At 42.4% G+C, this 14,644-nt stretch overlaps 1 protein-coding gene across 15 annotated transcripts in view; it reads right to left on the bottom strand.

Annotated features, from left to right (window-relative positions):
- The window catches only part of UNC13B (unc-13 homolog B), a 258,065-nt gene that overhangs the window by 43,565 nt on the left and 199,856 nt on the right, over positions 1 to 14,644 (bottom strand). The window contains exon 1 of one of the 15 annotated variants that reach the window (XM_086683444.1): positions 8,337 to 10,852. The exons of the other annotated variants lie outside the window; for them this stretch is intronic. Within the exon in view, the coding sequence (XP_086539570.1) occupies positions 8,337 to 10,617 (2,281 nt within the window). The 5' untranslated portion in view covers positions 10,618 to 10,852. Of the gene's footprint in view, positions 1 to 8,336; positions 10,853 to 14,644 lie in introns of those variants that run through there. 15 annotated transcript variants of the gene reach the window in all.

Raw genomic sequence — 14,644 nt, 5'->3', positions numbered from 1 at the left:
AGAGTTCCCCATAATACCTAAGAATCTGCTGACAAGGCTCTCCATACATATATACAATTTTACCCTTGTAGCCTGAGGGCTTAGCACATCTCCCAGCATTTGTATGTAGTTAAAGGAACTGAACTTTGAGGACTTAGAAAACAACAGCTTCTCAGAACACGTCTTTTGCTAATCACCAGAGAAAAACGTAGGTCTGTTAGCCAGTAGCCTGTACCATATTCCAGACTGCAAGGAACTGCTGTATTAGCTCTTTAGTTTGTCCCACCCACTGGACAAATATAACAAAACCTTTTTTTTTTTTTTTTAATTTATTTTTGAGAGAGAGAGTGCGCACATAAGCAGAGGAGATGCAGAGGGAGAGGAAGACAGAGTATCTAAAGCAGGCTCCATGCTGACATCAGAGAGCCCGACGTGGGGCTCAAACTTGCAAACTGCGAGATCATGACCTGAGCTGAAGTAGAATGCTTAACCAACTGAGCCACCCAGGTGCCCCTCTTTTTTTTAAAAAAATGCTTATTTTGGAAAGAGAGCGTGCACACTGTGACGGGGGGGGGGGGGGGGGGCGGGGGGCAGAGAGGGAGGGAGACAGAGGATTGTAGAAGTGGGCTCTGCCCTGATAGCGGAGAGCCCAATGTAGGGCTGGAACTCACCAACTATAAGGTCACATGACCTGAGCCAAAGTGGGACTCTTACCCGACTGAATCACCCAGGCACCCCACAAAACCTTTCTTGTTAAGAGTCAAACTTTTTGTGCTTCCTAACTTCTTAAAATGCCTTAATATTTTTCTACTTAGATTTAGTTTTCAGTTTAAGTGCTATACGTCTAGGGGAAAAAAAAAAAATTGCCTGACCCCTAAGAAGGATAGCACTCTTCCAGACACTCCATTTTATAAGGAAGGGACATACTTCCTCATCATTAAAACAATCTTAACTCCATTGTAGTTGGGAGTGAAAAGACTTGAGGCACTCCACTGATATGAGCCTGCATTTCCTTACCTGTAAAAAGCAGATAAGAACTCTACCTCCTAAAGTTACAGCAAGGATTCATTTCTTCAACAAGTACATATTGAGAACCTACTACACACTAGGCACTGTCCTCAGTGCTGGTGATGCAGCAGAGAATGAAACAAACTCCCTGATCTTGATAAGTTTCTATTCTAGAGTAGGAGCTGATGATTAATAATCATGAAGACAATGAAAGTAGCTAACATTAAGTGAACACATCATGTATCTGACATTTTATTAGAGTAAGCTCAATAATTTCTCTCAACAACTCTACTGGGTAAATACTATTATCTCAATTTTTTTGTTGATTAACTGAAGATTATCACAGAAGTTAAAAAACTTGCCTAAAATCACAGCAAGTGGCAAAGCCAAAATTCAAAACAGGCATTTGGTGCCAGGATCTATAGAGACTCTGCTGCAAAATTCAGGTAAGGGTAAAAGATAATGCCCCTGTGGTGATGCTACAGTTACTATTAAAGTTTTACAAAAGGTTGCCTTATTGATAATGTGACATCTAAGCAGAGACTAAAAGGAAATGAGTGAAGAAGCTATTCAGAGTTCTAGGAGAAAAGTACTCCAGTCAGAATATACAGCAAGCCCAAAGCCTGAGGTGAGAGCATAGCCGGAGTGGAGGAACAGCAAGTTTGCAATAGAGTACTGGTTCAAATAGGGCTCTGCAAGCTCATAAGCACTTTAGCTTTCATTCTGATACTGAAAAATCAATGGAAGCTTTTGAACAGAGTAGTGATATGCTCTAACTCATGTTTTGTAAGGATTACAAACTCTGATTGCTGTGGGGAAAACAGACTGTAGAACAAAGGTAGAAGCAGAGAGACAAGTTAGGCTATGAAATCATCTGGGTAAGAGAAAATGGTGACTTAGACAAGGATATTAGTGGTTAAGGCAGAAATAGTGGTAAGCTTTAGGTTACCTTTTAAAGGGAGAGCAGGCAGATTTACTAACTGATTGGATGTGGGCTATGAGAAAAAAGGAAAAGCCAAGAATGACTCTATGGATTTGGGCCTGAGCAGCTCTAAGAATCGAGTTGCCGTTTACTGGTAAGATGACTATAGGAAAAGTAGGTTTGGCAGGGGCTTGGGAAAAGGACCAGGAGTTTGGTTTTGGTATGTCAAATCTGATACGCCTATTTACTTCCAAATAGGAATGTTAAGTAGATGTAGAGTCGGGTGTTCATGGAAGATGTCTGGGCCAGAGATATAAATCTGGGAATACTTATAAAACTCATGATATTGAAAGAGATTATCTAGACCATGAGTATGAATAAAAAGAAATCTGGATTGAATCCTGGGATGCTACAAGATTGGGAAAATGAGGAGGGACCAACAAAGATGGTTAAGAAGGAATGGTCAATATAGAACTGGGGAAGAACCAATACAGAGAGGTGGTCTGGAAACAAAGTGAAGAAAGTTTTTCAAAAAGAAGCACCTGAGGCATAAGGACAGACTAAAAGATCAATGGAATAGAATTGAGGATCCAGAAATAAACTCTAAAATTTACAGTCAGTTGATTTTTGTCAAGCATGTTAAGACCATTCAATGGAGAGAGTTTTTTTTCAACAAATGGTGTTTGAATATCCATATGCATATGAATCAAGTTGGATCCCTATCTCTCAAACACCACACAAAAATTATTTCAAAATGGATCATCGACCTAAAGGAGCTAAAACTAAACAACGTTTAGAAAAAAACATAGGATGGGTGCCTGGGTGGCTCAGTGGGTTAAGTGTCCAACTTTGGCTCAGGTCACACGATCTTGCAGTTCATGAATTCAAGCCCCACATCAGGCTCTATGCTGACAGCTCAGAGCCTGGTGCCTGCTTTGGATTCTGTGTTTCCCACTCTGCCCCTCCCCACTCACACTCTGTCTTTCTCTCACTCAAAAATAAACATTAAGGGGCGCCTGGGTGGCTCAGTCGGTTGGGCGGCCGACTTCGGCTCAGGTTATGATCTCGCGGTCCGTGAGTTCGAGCCCCGCATCGGGCTCTGTGCTGACAGCTCAGAGCCTGGAGCCTGTTTTGGATTCTGTGTCTCCCTCCCTCTGACCCTCTCCCATTCATGCTCTGTCTCTATCTCAAAAAGAAATAAACATTAAAAAAAATTTTTTTTTAAATAAACATTAAAAAATATGTTTTTTTAAAAAAGAAAAAAACAAAGTTACTTCTTTGCAACCTTGGATTAGACAATGGTTTCTTAACTAGGAAATCAAAAACACAATCCACACAAGAAAAATATATATATTGAATTCCATCAAAATTTAAAACTTTTGCACTCTATTTCATACCCATTATAATGGCTATCACAAAAGAGAGAGAGAGAAAGAGAGAAAGAAGTAACAACTGTTGGCAAGGATGTAGAGAAATTACAACCTTTGTGCACTGTTGGTAGGAATGCAAAATGGTGCAGCCACTGTAGAAAACAATATGGCAATTCCACTTCTCGTTATGTACCCAAAGGAAATGAAAGTGAGGATTCGAAACTGATATTTATACACCCATGTTCACGGCAGCATTATTCACAATAGCCAAAGGGTGGAAGAAACCCAAGTGTCTATCTACAAATGAATGGATAAACAAAACGTGGTATATATACACATACAACGGAATACCATTCAGCCTTAAAAAGAAAGGACACATGCTACAACATGGATGAACCTTGAGAGAACATTATGCCAAATAAAATAGGCCAGCCACAAAATGACCAATATTGTGTGATTCTACTTATATGAGGTACATAGAGTAGTCAAATTTAGAGAGACAGAAAGTAGATGTGGTTGCCAACGATTTGTGGGAGAGGAGAATAGGGAGTTAGTTTAATAGGTACAGAACTTCAGCTGGGGAAGATGAAAAAGTTCTGGATAATGGATGATGGTGATGGTTGCACAACAATATGAATAAACTTAAAATGTTTAAAATGATACATTTTATATCATGTATATTTTACCGCAATAAAAAAATTTAGGGGTGCCTGGGTGGCTCGGTTGAGCATCCGACTCTTGACTTTAGCTCAGGTCATGATCAAACCCTGCATTGAAGGGTTCCTCATGGAGCCTGCTTAAGATTCTCAGTCTCTCTCTCCCTCTGCCCTTATCCCCCACTTGTGCACGCTCTAGTTTAAAAAAAAAAAAAAAAAGTTTAATAAAACATGTATGCTTCAAAAAACTCCATCAAGAAAGTGAAAAGACGGGGCGCCTGGGTGGCTCAGTCGGTTGAGCGTCCGACTTCAGCTCAGGTCACAATCTCGTGGTCCGCAAGTTCGAGCCCCGCGTCGGGCTCTGGGCTGATGGCTCAGAGCCTGGAGCCTGCTTCCGATTCTGTGTCTCCCTCTCTCTCTGACCCTCCCCCGTTCATGCTGTGTCTCTCTCTGTCTCAAAAATAAATAAACGTTAAAAAATTAAAAAAAAAAAAAAAAAGAAAGTGAAAAGAAAAAGATTGTGGGAAAATACTCACAAATCACATATGTGATAAGGGTCATGTTCCAGAATATATAAAGTTGTCTTACAACTCAACAACAAAAAGACAACTCAATTTGAATAGACATTTCTCCAAAAAAATATAAAAATGGTCAATATGCACATGAAAAGATGCTTAACATCATTAGCCACTAGGGAAATGCAAATCAAACCACAGTAAGATACCACTCACGTCCAGTAGAATGGGTAAAATAAAAAAACACAAACATTAATAAGTGTTGGCGAGGATGTGGAGAAATTAGAACTCTCATGCCTTGCTGGTGGGAATGTAAAATGGTGCAACCACACTGGAAAACAGTCTGGCAATTTCTGAGAAAATGTTAAACTCAAGAGTTATCATATAACCCAGCAATTCCACTTCTAATATATACCCAAGAGAATGAAAAGATGTCTGCACAAAAACTTGTACACAAATGTTCACAGCAACATTATTTGTAATAGCCAAAAAGTAGCAAAGAACAAACCAAATGCCCATCAAATGATGAATGTATAAACAAAATATAGTATATCCATATAACAGAATATTATTCCAACCACAGTATCGATACATGTTACAACATGGTTGAATCTTGAAAATATGCTAAGTGGCAGAAACCAGTCACAGAAGGCCACATGTTATATGAATCCATTTATATGCAATGTCCAGAATAGGCAAATCCACAGAAACAAAAAGTCAATTAGTGGTTGCTAGAGGCTGGAAGCAAAGGAGATTGAAAAGTGACCACTAATAGGAAAGGAGTTTCTTTTTGGGGTGATAGAAATGTTCTGGAGTTGATGGCTGCATAACTTGGTGAACATACTAAAAAAAAAAAAACAACAAAAAAACAGTAGTTGTGCACTTTTTAAGGGTGAACTTTATGGCATGTAAATTATAACTCAATAAAGCTATTATAATGAAAAGACAATCAATTACGACAAGTTGCTGATTGACTGATTAAGAGGAAGACTAAAAATGAACCAGGAGTTTGGCAATATGGTGGTCATCTGATGGCCTTGACAAAAGCTATTTTGGTACAATAGTAGAAAGAAAAGAATCGAATTTTTATTTAATGCATGTGACAGTACTTAAAACAGTGCCTATGTAGTCTCCAAAAGAGAAGACAAGGGATGAAAAATAAGAACTCAGTGGTAAGCTACTAGTAACCTTGGGCCCTAAAATGTTCCAAGCAGAGCAGTGAAGAAAGGGAAATCTTAAATGTTCCATTGTGGTAGTAGCCACTGTTACTGATATTGAATCAGTTTACCAGCTTAGGGTGGCTACTGTTCTGGACTCTGTAACAAAAGTGTGTGGGTGAAAGGCTGTTCTTTGTGCTCACCTTGCTCCATTCTTCCTGCGCTATGGAATGTTGCTGAAGTCAGGCCTAGACCCAGCACCCTCCACCACTCCCCCTGGAGCCCACAGGCCAGACTTGATCTTGGCTAAGACCCAGAACTTTGGCTTGCTTTCTTACTGGTGCTTCAGAAAACCTACCTTGTCTCATTATCACTGCTGCTGCCACCACCTGCTTACCACAGGTACCACAAGCTCCTGCATTACCCACCAGGGTATCAACTCGGAAGGGAAATTTGCAAGCTGAAAAGTCAGCTCAAGTGTGTTGGGTGTTCATGCTAACATCGACCACCGACCAACCAACCGCCAAGGTTAAAGGAGCTGGTAAGGAAGTACTGCTTTGATATTTGTTGTTTCTATTGTTGCTGTAATGTAAAAATTTCTAAATGCCCAGTGAGAAGGAAAAAGGGCTGCAAAGATAAGTGGAGAAAGAAATCTCTTACAGCTGAGGAATTACAGAAAGCTTTCTGGAAGAGGTGATATTTTGGCTGTACAATGAAAAACTGACTAAATTTTGCTAGGCTGATTTGACGAACACAGCACCTTAGACTAGAAGGAAGCATCTATATGTGAATATGCTGAGAACAGAAAGTACAAGGTGAATTTGTGAGACAGCAGAGTTTCCTTTTGGGTGGAGTATAGTGGGACGAGATAAGCCTGCAAATGCAAACTAGAGACCAACTGTAATGGTCCTGAATGCCAAGTGAAGGAATTTAGACTGACATTTCCTTCCTTCCCTCCTTCCTTCCTTCCTTCCTTCCTTCCTTCCTTCCTTCCTTCCTTCCTCCCTCCCTCCCTCCCTCCCTCCCTTCCTTCCTTCCTTCCAAGTAGGCTTCACATCCAGTGAAGAGCCCAGTGCAGGACTTGAACTCACAACCCTGAGATCAAAACCTGGGCTGAGAATGAGTCGGACAAATAACCAAATGAGCCACCCAGGTGCCCCTAGACTTTTTGGATAAGCTATAAGGAGTAGATCCAGGGATATTTGAAAGGAGCATGTGATTTTTTTTAATTTTATGACTTGGTATTACATTCATTATTCAGATTCTAAAAAGCATAAAAAGATATACAGTGGGAAAAAAATTTATTTTTCATCTCATTAGTTTTTCACCTAGTACTTTTCCCTATGGGCAATTAGGTATCAGTCTCCTATGTATCTTTGTTAGATATCCTACACAAACAGACACAGACACTATGGGTCTGTGTATTCTTTCCCTCTCTTTTTTATACAAATGTGGGGCATCTTATACATACTGTTCTGCACCTTGTTTTTTCATATGGCAATATGTCTTGGAGATATCTCCATTTCAGTAAAGAGCTACCTTATTCTTTTTATAGCTATATGGTACTGTATTCCATTGTTAGGGGGTGCCAGTAAGTTATTTAGCCAGTCTTTCTTAACAAACATTGTTTTCACTCTTTGTTACTAAAAACAATGCTTCAAAAATAGAACACATGTCCTTTCCACATGTGAAAATAAACCTGCCGGATATATTCCTGGAAGTGATTCTGGGGCACAAAGGGTATGTAGAATTCTGATACATTTTGCCAAATGTCTTCCTTAGAGGTTATACCAATTTACACTCCCATCCCACCAGCAATGTATGAGTGCCTGTTCCCTCACACCTTTGTCAACACAATATGTTTCATAATTTTAATTCTCCCTTAAGAACATTAATCAGGTTATATGCATAAAAGGACAACCCCATTTACATTCAAAACTGGATGAATCCAGCATATGCTCTTTGGATAAATTTAATTTTGATTGGGAGAAATAATTTTAAAACTACATTATCTCCATGCTGCCTAGGAAAAAAAAAGTTCTCTCATTTCTTGATTCAAAACCATTCCATTCTCCAATTTAGGTGAGAAGCCTTTAGCTGGAGATGGAAGAAAAGGAATATGACCTGTGAAAGGCAGACGGCTCTTGGGCAGGGAAAGCACTGGACAGCTTCAAGTCGAAAATAAAGTTCTGTGTGAAGTCCAGTACTGGGAAGAAGAAAGTTCAGGATAAGGAAAATTCCTACAATGGCCCATCAACTCCTGGGGAACTGGCAATCTTATCTCAGCAAGAAACCCATGAAAAGAATAATTTTAAAATGCAATGTAGGATTGCATCAGCCCCTCTAGTGCCTGTGAGCAACATGTCCATTCCTGCCTCCTACACACCAACTTCACACTGGCATATCCTAAAAGTCCTGCAGCTGTAAACTACTTCTGACCACATGTTCCTCCCTCTTTTAAAAAGGTAGCTTCTAAAGCCGCACCCACCCCCAAAAGATTGGAAGTTCCGTTTGAGATAGGAATCCCTTTCCTGTTGCTTTAGAACCCTCTTTCACTCCAGTTCCCACAGGATTAGTTTAAAAATCTGTATTCAAGTAATTTAGACGGATTTAAGCTGTGGGCCTCCCCCATCACCTTGTGAAACTCACCACCAAGCCGGGTCTCACACTTGTCTGATGGAGACCATACCCAGCCAGCTATGACCCCATTAAACATTGATTTGGAATACCTGAGTGTATGTCTTCTACTGAGAGATGGTTTGCCTTCTGTACTAGTTCGTGCAAAAGTTTTTTCTGTCTCAGTCTTTTCTCTCTCAGAACATTTTTAAAGTTGTTGATGCACTTGTTGAGGTAGATGGTCTCTGCACACACTTGCTCTAGGCTTAGTCTGCCCTGCTTGGGAGATTCAGGCCTGGAACAACTTTCATTTCCCAGACATGGAGCCAGAGCAAAACCTGGCAACGCATATGCAATAGGCGAGGAGTTAGAAGCCAGAGAGAAGTTGCTGGGATCCTGAAAGGTTTGGTCTCTCTGTGAAGAGATGCCCACTCCACCAGAGACCATACTGAGCAAGCTCTCACTCTCCTGACTCCCAGGGCTCTCCACAGAGAAATCCTGTGCACCCTCTGAACTCAACGTCCCAAGAAGTCTATCACTGTTCTCTGACTGAGAACCACTTTCATTGCTTTCCAGGTCCTCAGGACTGATGGACCCACTATTCTCAAGCTTCTGAAACACACCCTGCAGAGCTGAACGAAAGTGATGAATTGCTCGGCCCAGTTTGCTTTTGTAAAACTTAATTTCTAGATCTTCATCCTCCTGCGAGCCAACCAGACTACAGGAGGACTTTTCAAAGACATCTTTAAGGACCTGAGTAGCATGTTCCTCCTCCTCATTCAAGTCAATATGAACCATGTCACTGAAAGTCTCAGGCCCTATGATAATTTCCTCCATCATGCGATCACGGCTCAGAGTTGCAAACCTTCTGGACTTGTCTGTCAAAAGGTCCTCAAGCTGCTTTGAGCTTAGAATATCAAGCCCAGCTTCACAGGCCAGGAGCTCGTCTTCTGTCTTCAGCAACCCAGACAGTGACAGACAGCTGCCAGCCTTGCTTTTATTGCTGCAGTGGTTTCCTCTTTTTCCTACACTACATACTTCAAATCCTTCGCTGGACTGTTTGAAAACCTGGGATGTCCCAGAACCCTCTTTTGAGATTAACACTAGGGAAGGTTCCTCAAATTGATGGAAGGTGGACACAGTAGCCTCTTTCCCTGTCAGCTCACTACCACAACTGTCAATGATAACTTGGGAGGTTCCTAATGTTCCTTTTACTTCATCTCCTGGCTTAGACACATCACTTGACTTTATGAAATTATTCTCGGGTGGGAAGGAAAGGCCTTGCTGCTCAGGGGTTTGAGGTTCTCTGTGTTGATTTTGAGCCCTCATTTGAGATGCTCCTGTTATGGGTCCTGTGTCCCCTGTTTCCATCTGAAGAAGTGATTCATGCTGGTTTAAAGAATTTGAATTATGGTCCTGAAGTTGCTGCAAAAATGACAGAGACTCCTTTGGGGGATTCTTATAGCACTGTGGCCAGCTTGGTTCTTCTTTGGTGGCAATCCGGACCCCTACACTCTGCAAAAGGATGGATTTCTGCAAGATGAAGTCTCTGTGCTCTAGATGGGCAAGTTTCACAACAGTAGGCCTGGGGGCTGGGGCTTTGCCTGCCCTGTAAGCCTCTTTGATGTACCTGTTGCACTGCATGCCATTAACACAGAGGTGCATGGCCAGGAAGCTGTGCACCAGCTCCATGGTATTTTCCCCATCTTGCTCTGGAAGTCCATACAGATACAGAATGGCTTCTTCACTGGGTCTGTCCACATGAGGTTCCTGGGCCTTTTCCCCCACACATACCTTAGCCAGAGAGCTGCTGCCCACCTGCAAGCCTTCTATTTCACTCAGAACTGAGTCTACACAGCTAGACACTTCATCCACTGAACCCCGGACTTGGCTCAAGTGCTGCTGCAGTTCAGCAATTTCAGTTTGGAGACGGCTGATGCCTTGTAGCTCTCTGATTATATAGTCTACTATATCCCCCAAAGGCTCTCGCTGTTCACAGCTGCAGCCTTGGTGAGGGCCTCTGGACAAAAGGGACTTGGCTTGATTCCTTTCTGAGGGCTCTTGACAGCTTGTGCTAATGCTGACAGATGAGAGGTCCTGAGAGCCCGACCCTGAAGCACAGGCAGTGGAGCCCAGAGGAAGCTGACTGCTGGTCTGCTGCTCAAAGCTGCAATGCTGGGCCAGGCCTCCATCTCTATCCCCACTAATGGCTGAGGCTGTGGACCCACAGTGAGGGAGCAGGGAGCTGTCCTCTGGTAAGGATTCAGTAGGGCCTGAGGACTTGCTCTTGATGCCACACATAGTCTCTGACTTAGCCTTATCTGGGGACAGCCTGGAGGAGGGTCCCAAGGTGACCATGATTTCCTCCTCTGACTCTTGCAACAATCGTTTCATTTTTTCCCTCAGGGTCTGAGGGATTCTCTGCTTCTTCCTTTTATTTCTGGTCAGAATGCTTACCAGAGATTGTCCTGGAAGGCAATAACCTGCCCTAGTCTTTTCAGTCTATTTCTAGCAATTAAGGCTGGCTGATGTTTTGGGCTTAGCCCACAGTGCTGCCTGGAATGATCCCATGTGTAGTCTCCAAACCCGGCACATGTCCCTGGATCCTGGCTTGACTCTTATCCTGTAGCTAATGAAAAAGGAAAATAATGCACTCAGGTCAGAAAGCAGCAGAATAATTTTAATCTGAATCAAACTGTCAAGCAGGAATAAGAATATTACCTTCTAAGACTGTAGAAGTCAACCCTGACCTGTCTCCCAAAGCTGGCCTTAAAGGCTGTAGGCAGTCACTTGTCTTTCCTTGGCTTCCCATCAGAGAAATGATGTATCAAGTCATTGTGTTCTGGGCAAATACCCAAAAACATCAAGATTAAGACAAACTCCTGGGAAGTAGGTGGGTAAGGTCAGTGAGTGACTGAACCTTTACAATTCAACACTAGGGTCGGGTTCAGGAATGAACAAATAGATGTTTAACTACCAAAGCTCAAATTACATACACAGTGAAAGACAAAGACAAGACATGCAATGTTTATTTTCCCAGTTGGTTGTTCTGGTGAAAACTCAGCAACTCAGATGTTGGTTCCTGCCTGTGCTTATAGCACAAAGTGTTTTCCCTTTGCTCAGTGGCAGCAACCCTTCACTTGGAGAAAAGACCATGGCAAGTATTTCAAACTTGGAGAAAAAAAGTTTTCTAAACTTAATTCTAGAGTAAGGTGGTATTATGTAAGCATAGTCATTGTCCAGACTCAGGTACGTTAAGCATGTTTGGATCTGGAGGGGCATGTGGCCAAAGACACACATGTGGTGGACACACAGCAGGGAATGAAGGAGGCTCAGGAACAGCCTGGAGTCCTGAACTCCGTTTAATAGTCCCCAAGGGCTTGGTGCAGCCTAATCAACACACAGGTTTGGCTTTCCTCCTCCACAGTGCATCTCGTCTGACGCCTCTTTCAGAGCACCAGGTTAAGTGATTTTCCAGAGTAACAGAGGATTGCTCTAGCCCTCTGGCCTAGAGAAAACAATGCATAGGACAGGAAGGAAGTTGGTTATATCAGAGGGCTCCAAGGTCCTTTGCTGTTCTCCAAAAAGGTGAAGACAGCTTGCCACCAGACTTGCCCCTAATACCCTAAGCTACCAGGGACTACCACAGAGGTAAAGATGACTATTACCTTATATGGGGTGGTTATCCATTTCCTTTTTACTGGAAACATGCAAAGTGTAGGGAAGGAGCAGAGTATAAAGTACAAAGAGAAAAGCTAAGAGCCCAGGAATGCATGGGACTGCCAATACTTTCTGCCTCTGCTAGGTTACCCTGGGAGGGGTAAGACTGGTTGGTGGGAGACATGTAATCCTTCATGTTCTTCAGTCGGAGATGATTTCCCCATTTTCTAGATTTGATCTGTATTTCTAAATTGTCTCAACTCCTGCCTCCCTTTCTTTTTCCCAGTACTCAAGTTAACCCCAAAAGGGGAAAATTGCCTGTGAAGAACACAAGCTGACAGCTCCCACAGGAATTCATTTTAAGGAAAGGTCACCATCTACAGTTTGTGGGCTTAAAAGTTAAAAGCACTGTGCTTTCCTAGACTAGGAAGAATCAGAAGCATGAGTCACAAGACTTGGGATAAAGATCAAACTGACCCCTTTTACTGGAAATAACTAGGCCAAGAACCAAAAGTCAGAAACTAGATTAATTCCCACTTCATGTCTTCCCTTCTTCCCTGTAGCTCATCTAAAAATTCTGCTCCATCTAGGAATTCCTCACCTAAGGATGCTACCCATTCTGTGAGGCACTGCAGAGGCCAAATTAATGCCTTTTAAGCACTGTTGATTTACTCCTATGTCTCAAAGGGCCAGGATCAGCTATATCCCTAATCAGGCCAACTCACTGTACTCTGTGACAGGGGGAGGGAGAGGGATAAAGAGGAGATGTTCTATATGCACAACCAAAACTGCTGGGTCTTAGGATTAGCGACTAGCTGTCTAAACAGCAAAGGTACCAATTCTAAGACTGACTCATCAAATTATTCCTTCTCTCCTTCCACAAGCGCACATCTGTATTTCCAAAGCTACCCTCTTTTACTCCCCCCAACTGTGCAAGGTCTAGGTGCCTCTGCTTTGGTCTTGGTACCTGGTATTAGCTTTGAACAAGGTCCCTGGCCCAATAAGGACTGGAACTGGTAATCAGCCTTTCAAGTTTGTCTCAAAGAGAAAGACTGCTTACTGAACCAAGATGAAAGTTCTGTGTATGACCACATGAAGCCATGAGCGAGTTCTACTAGATTGAAAATCAAAAGACTTAAGTCAGGTCTTGCTTCACCAATGATCTTGGATTAAACACCTGACTTCTCTGTTCCTTAGTTTCCTCACCTGTACAATAGAGAAAATAGTCACAGGAATGTTACCAAGCATGCCACCACCCATAAAAGGTATGATTTGAGTAAACCATGACTTCTATCCTAGCCCCAAACCCCTATCTTTCCTAGTCTCTTTTAATGGTCTGTAGCACTGCCTGCAATCATACCACTGACATGTGTCATTCTTTGTTAATCCTATTTTCTTCTAGAAGTTTTTTTTCTTTTTCCTTAAGATTAAAAAAGGAAGCAAAACAGTCAGTTCCCAGTATTTTGCTCAGGTGACAAGGGGCTTGCCATGTTCCCTCAGGCAGTCTGAAAGCATGCAGAAGGGACAGATACCTATAGGAGGCAAGTTTTTCTGTTCAAAGGCTGGTGAGGCCCAGAACCCATTGCCAGGTCTTCCAAGACCAGCCCCATTTACGTCCAGAGAAAGCAGCTTTTCAGGAACAAAAATGAAACTGATTCTCCCGCTATTGCTTCAATGCAGGCCAGGTTAACTTCAGGCCTATTTGTTTTTCAGATCAATACTCCAGATAGGCTTGGTTTAACTTCCTAGACAGTCTTGCCAGCTGTCCCCTCCAAGACTGCAGTGCCCACAACACTGTCTGGCAAGTCATACAAGGGGCAAATGGCACAGTCATTGTGTTCAGGGTCTTTCCCTACAGCCTGCTAAAGGACTGAAGGCAAAGCTGCCTGGTTTCCTACATTACTAACAAATAGGAAACTTCCAACTAGAGCTGCCATAGCAACTTCTTCCAGCCTCAAAGAAAGATGCTTGCTTCCATATTAAACAAACTCTCCCCAAACCTTCTTATGAATTGGTAATCGCTACTCTGAATGAACTTAAGAATCACCTCCTGGGGATATGGGTTCCCCAAAGGCACCAAACCCACTCGGTCATCCAGATATTTAGGTTTTGAAGCAGAGGACAGACTTCAATGTAATGCCCAGAGAATCAACCAGTTACTTTGCTCAGAACCCAATAGGATACCAGAAGCCAGAATAGGCTGAAAGGGCAAACCTTAGGGCCAAGAGGCCCAAGTCAAGTCCACCTACTCCCCCGGCCTCTCTTTGCTACTACTGTCCACAGGAATGAAATAACAAGGGCCAAAGAATGAGGACAGTTTGATCTCTAAATCAATTCAATTGATTTGTCAGGCACCAAGCTATGTGCCAGGAATGTAAGACACATGGTCCCTGCTTTCTAATATATTAAGGTTTGGAGAAGGAAATAGGCATAATTCACCATCACAAAATAAAGCAAAACATGTTATAATGAAAGTTGTAATAAACAATAGATAATAGACATTAATTCCAATGATGGGGGAATGGAGGGGCAGTGAGAGGCCCAGCAAAATCAGGACAGGGAAAGCCATAGAGAAGAAGTAATATTTGAGCCAGAATGGGATAAAGAGGCATTGGGGTCCACCCAGCTCAACTTGACCCTCTGGACTCCTTCAAGATACCCAGAGCTGTCATTCTGCCCTGTCCTATTACCTATCTACTCTAGTCAACTTTTCAAACTTCATGCACACACTCTAAAAAGTGACCACACCTTTCTCCTTTCT

The sequence above is a fragment of the Puma concolor genome, chromosome D4 (assembly GCF_028749965.1).
Source record: "Puma concolor isolate L17-30 chromosome D4, mPumCon1.1.hap2, whole genome shotgun sequence".
Classification (NCBI taxonomy): domain Eukaryota; kingdom Metazoa; phylum Chordata; class Mammalia; order Carnivora; family Felidae; genus Puma; species Puma concolor.
This window is presented reverse-complemented; position numbering and strand designations above follow the sequence as displayed.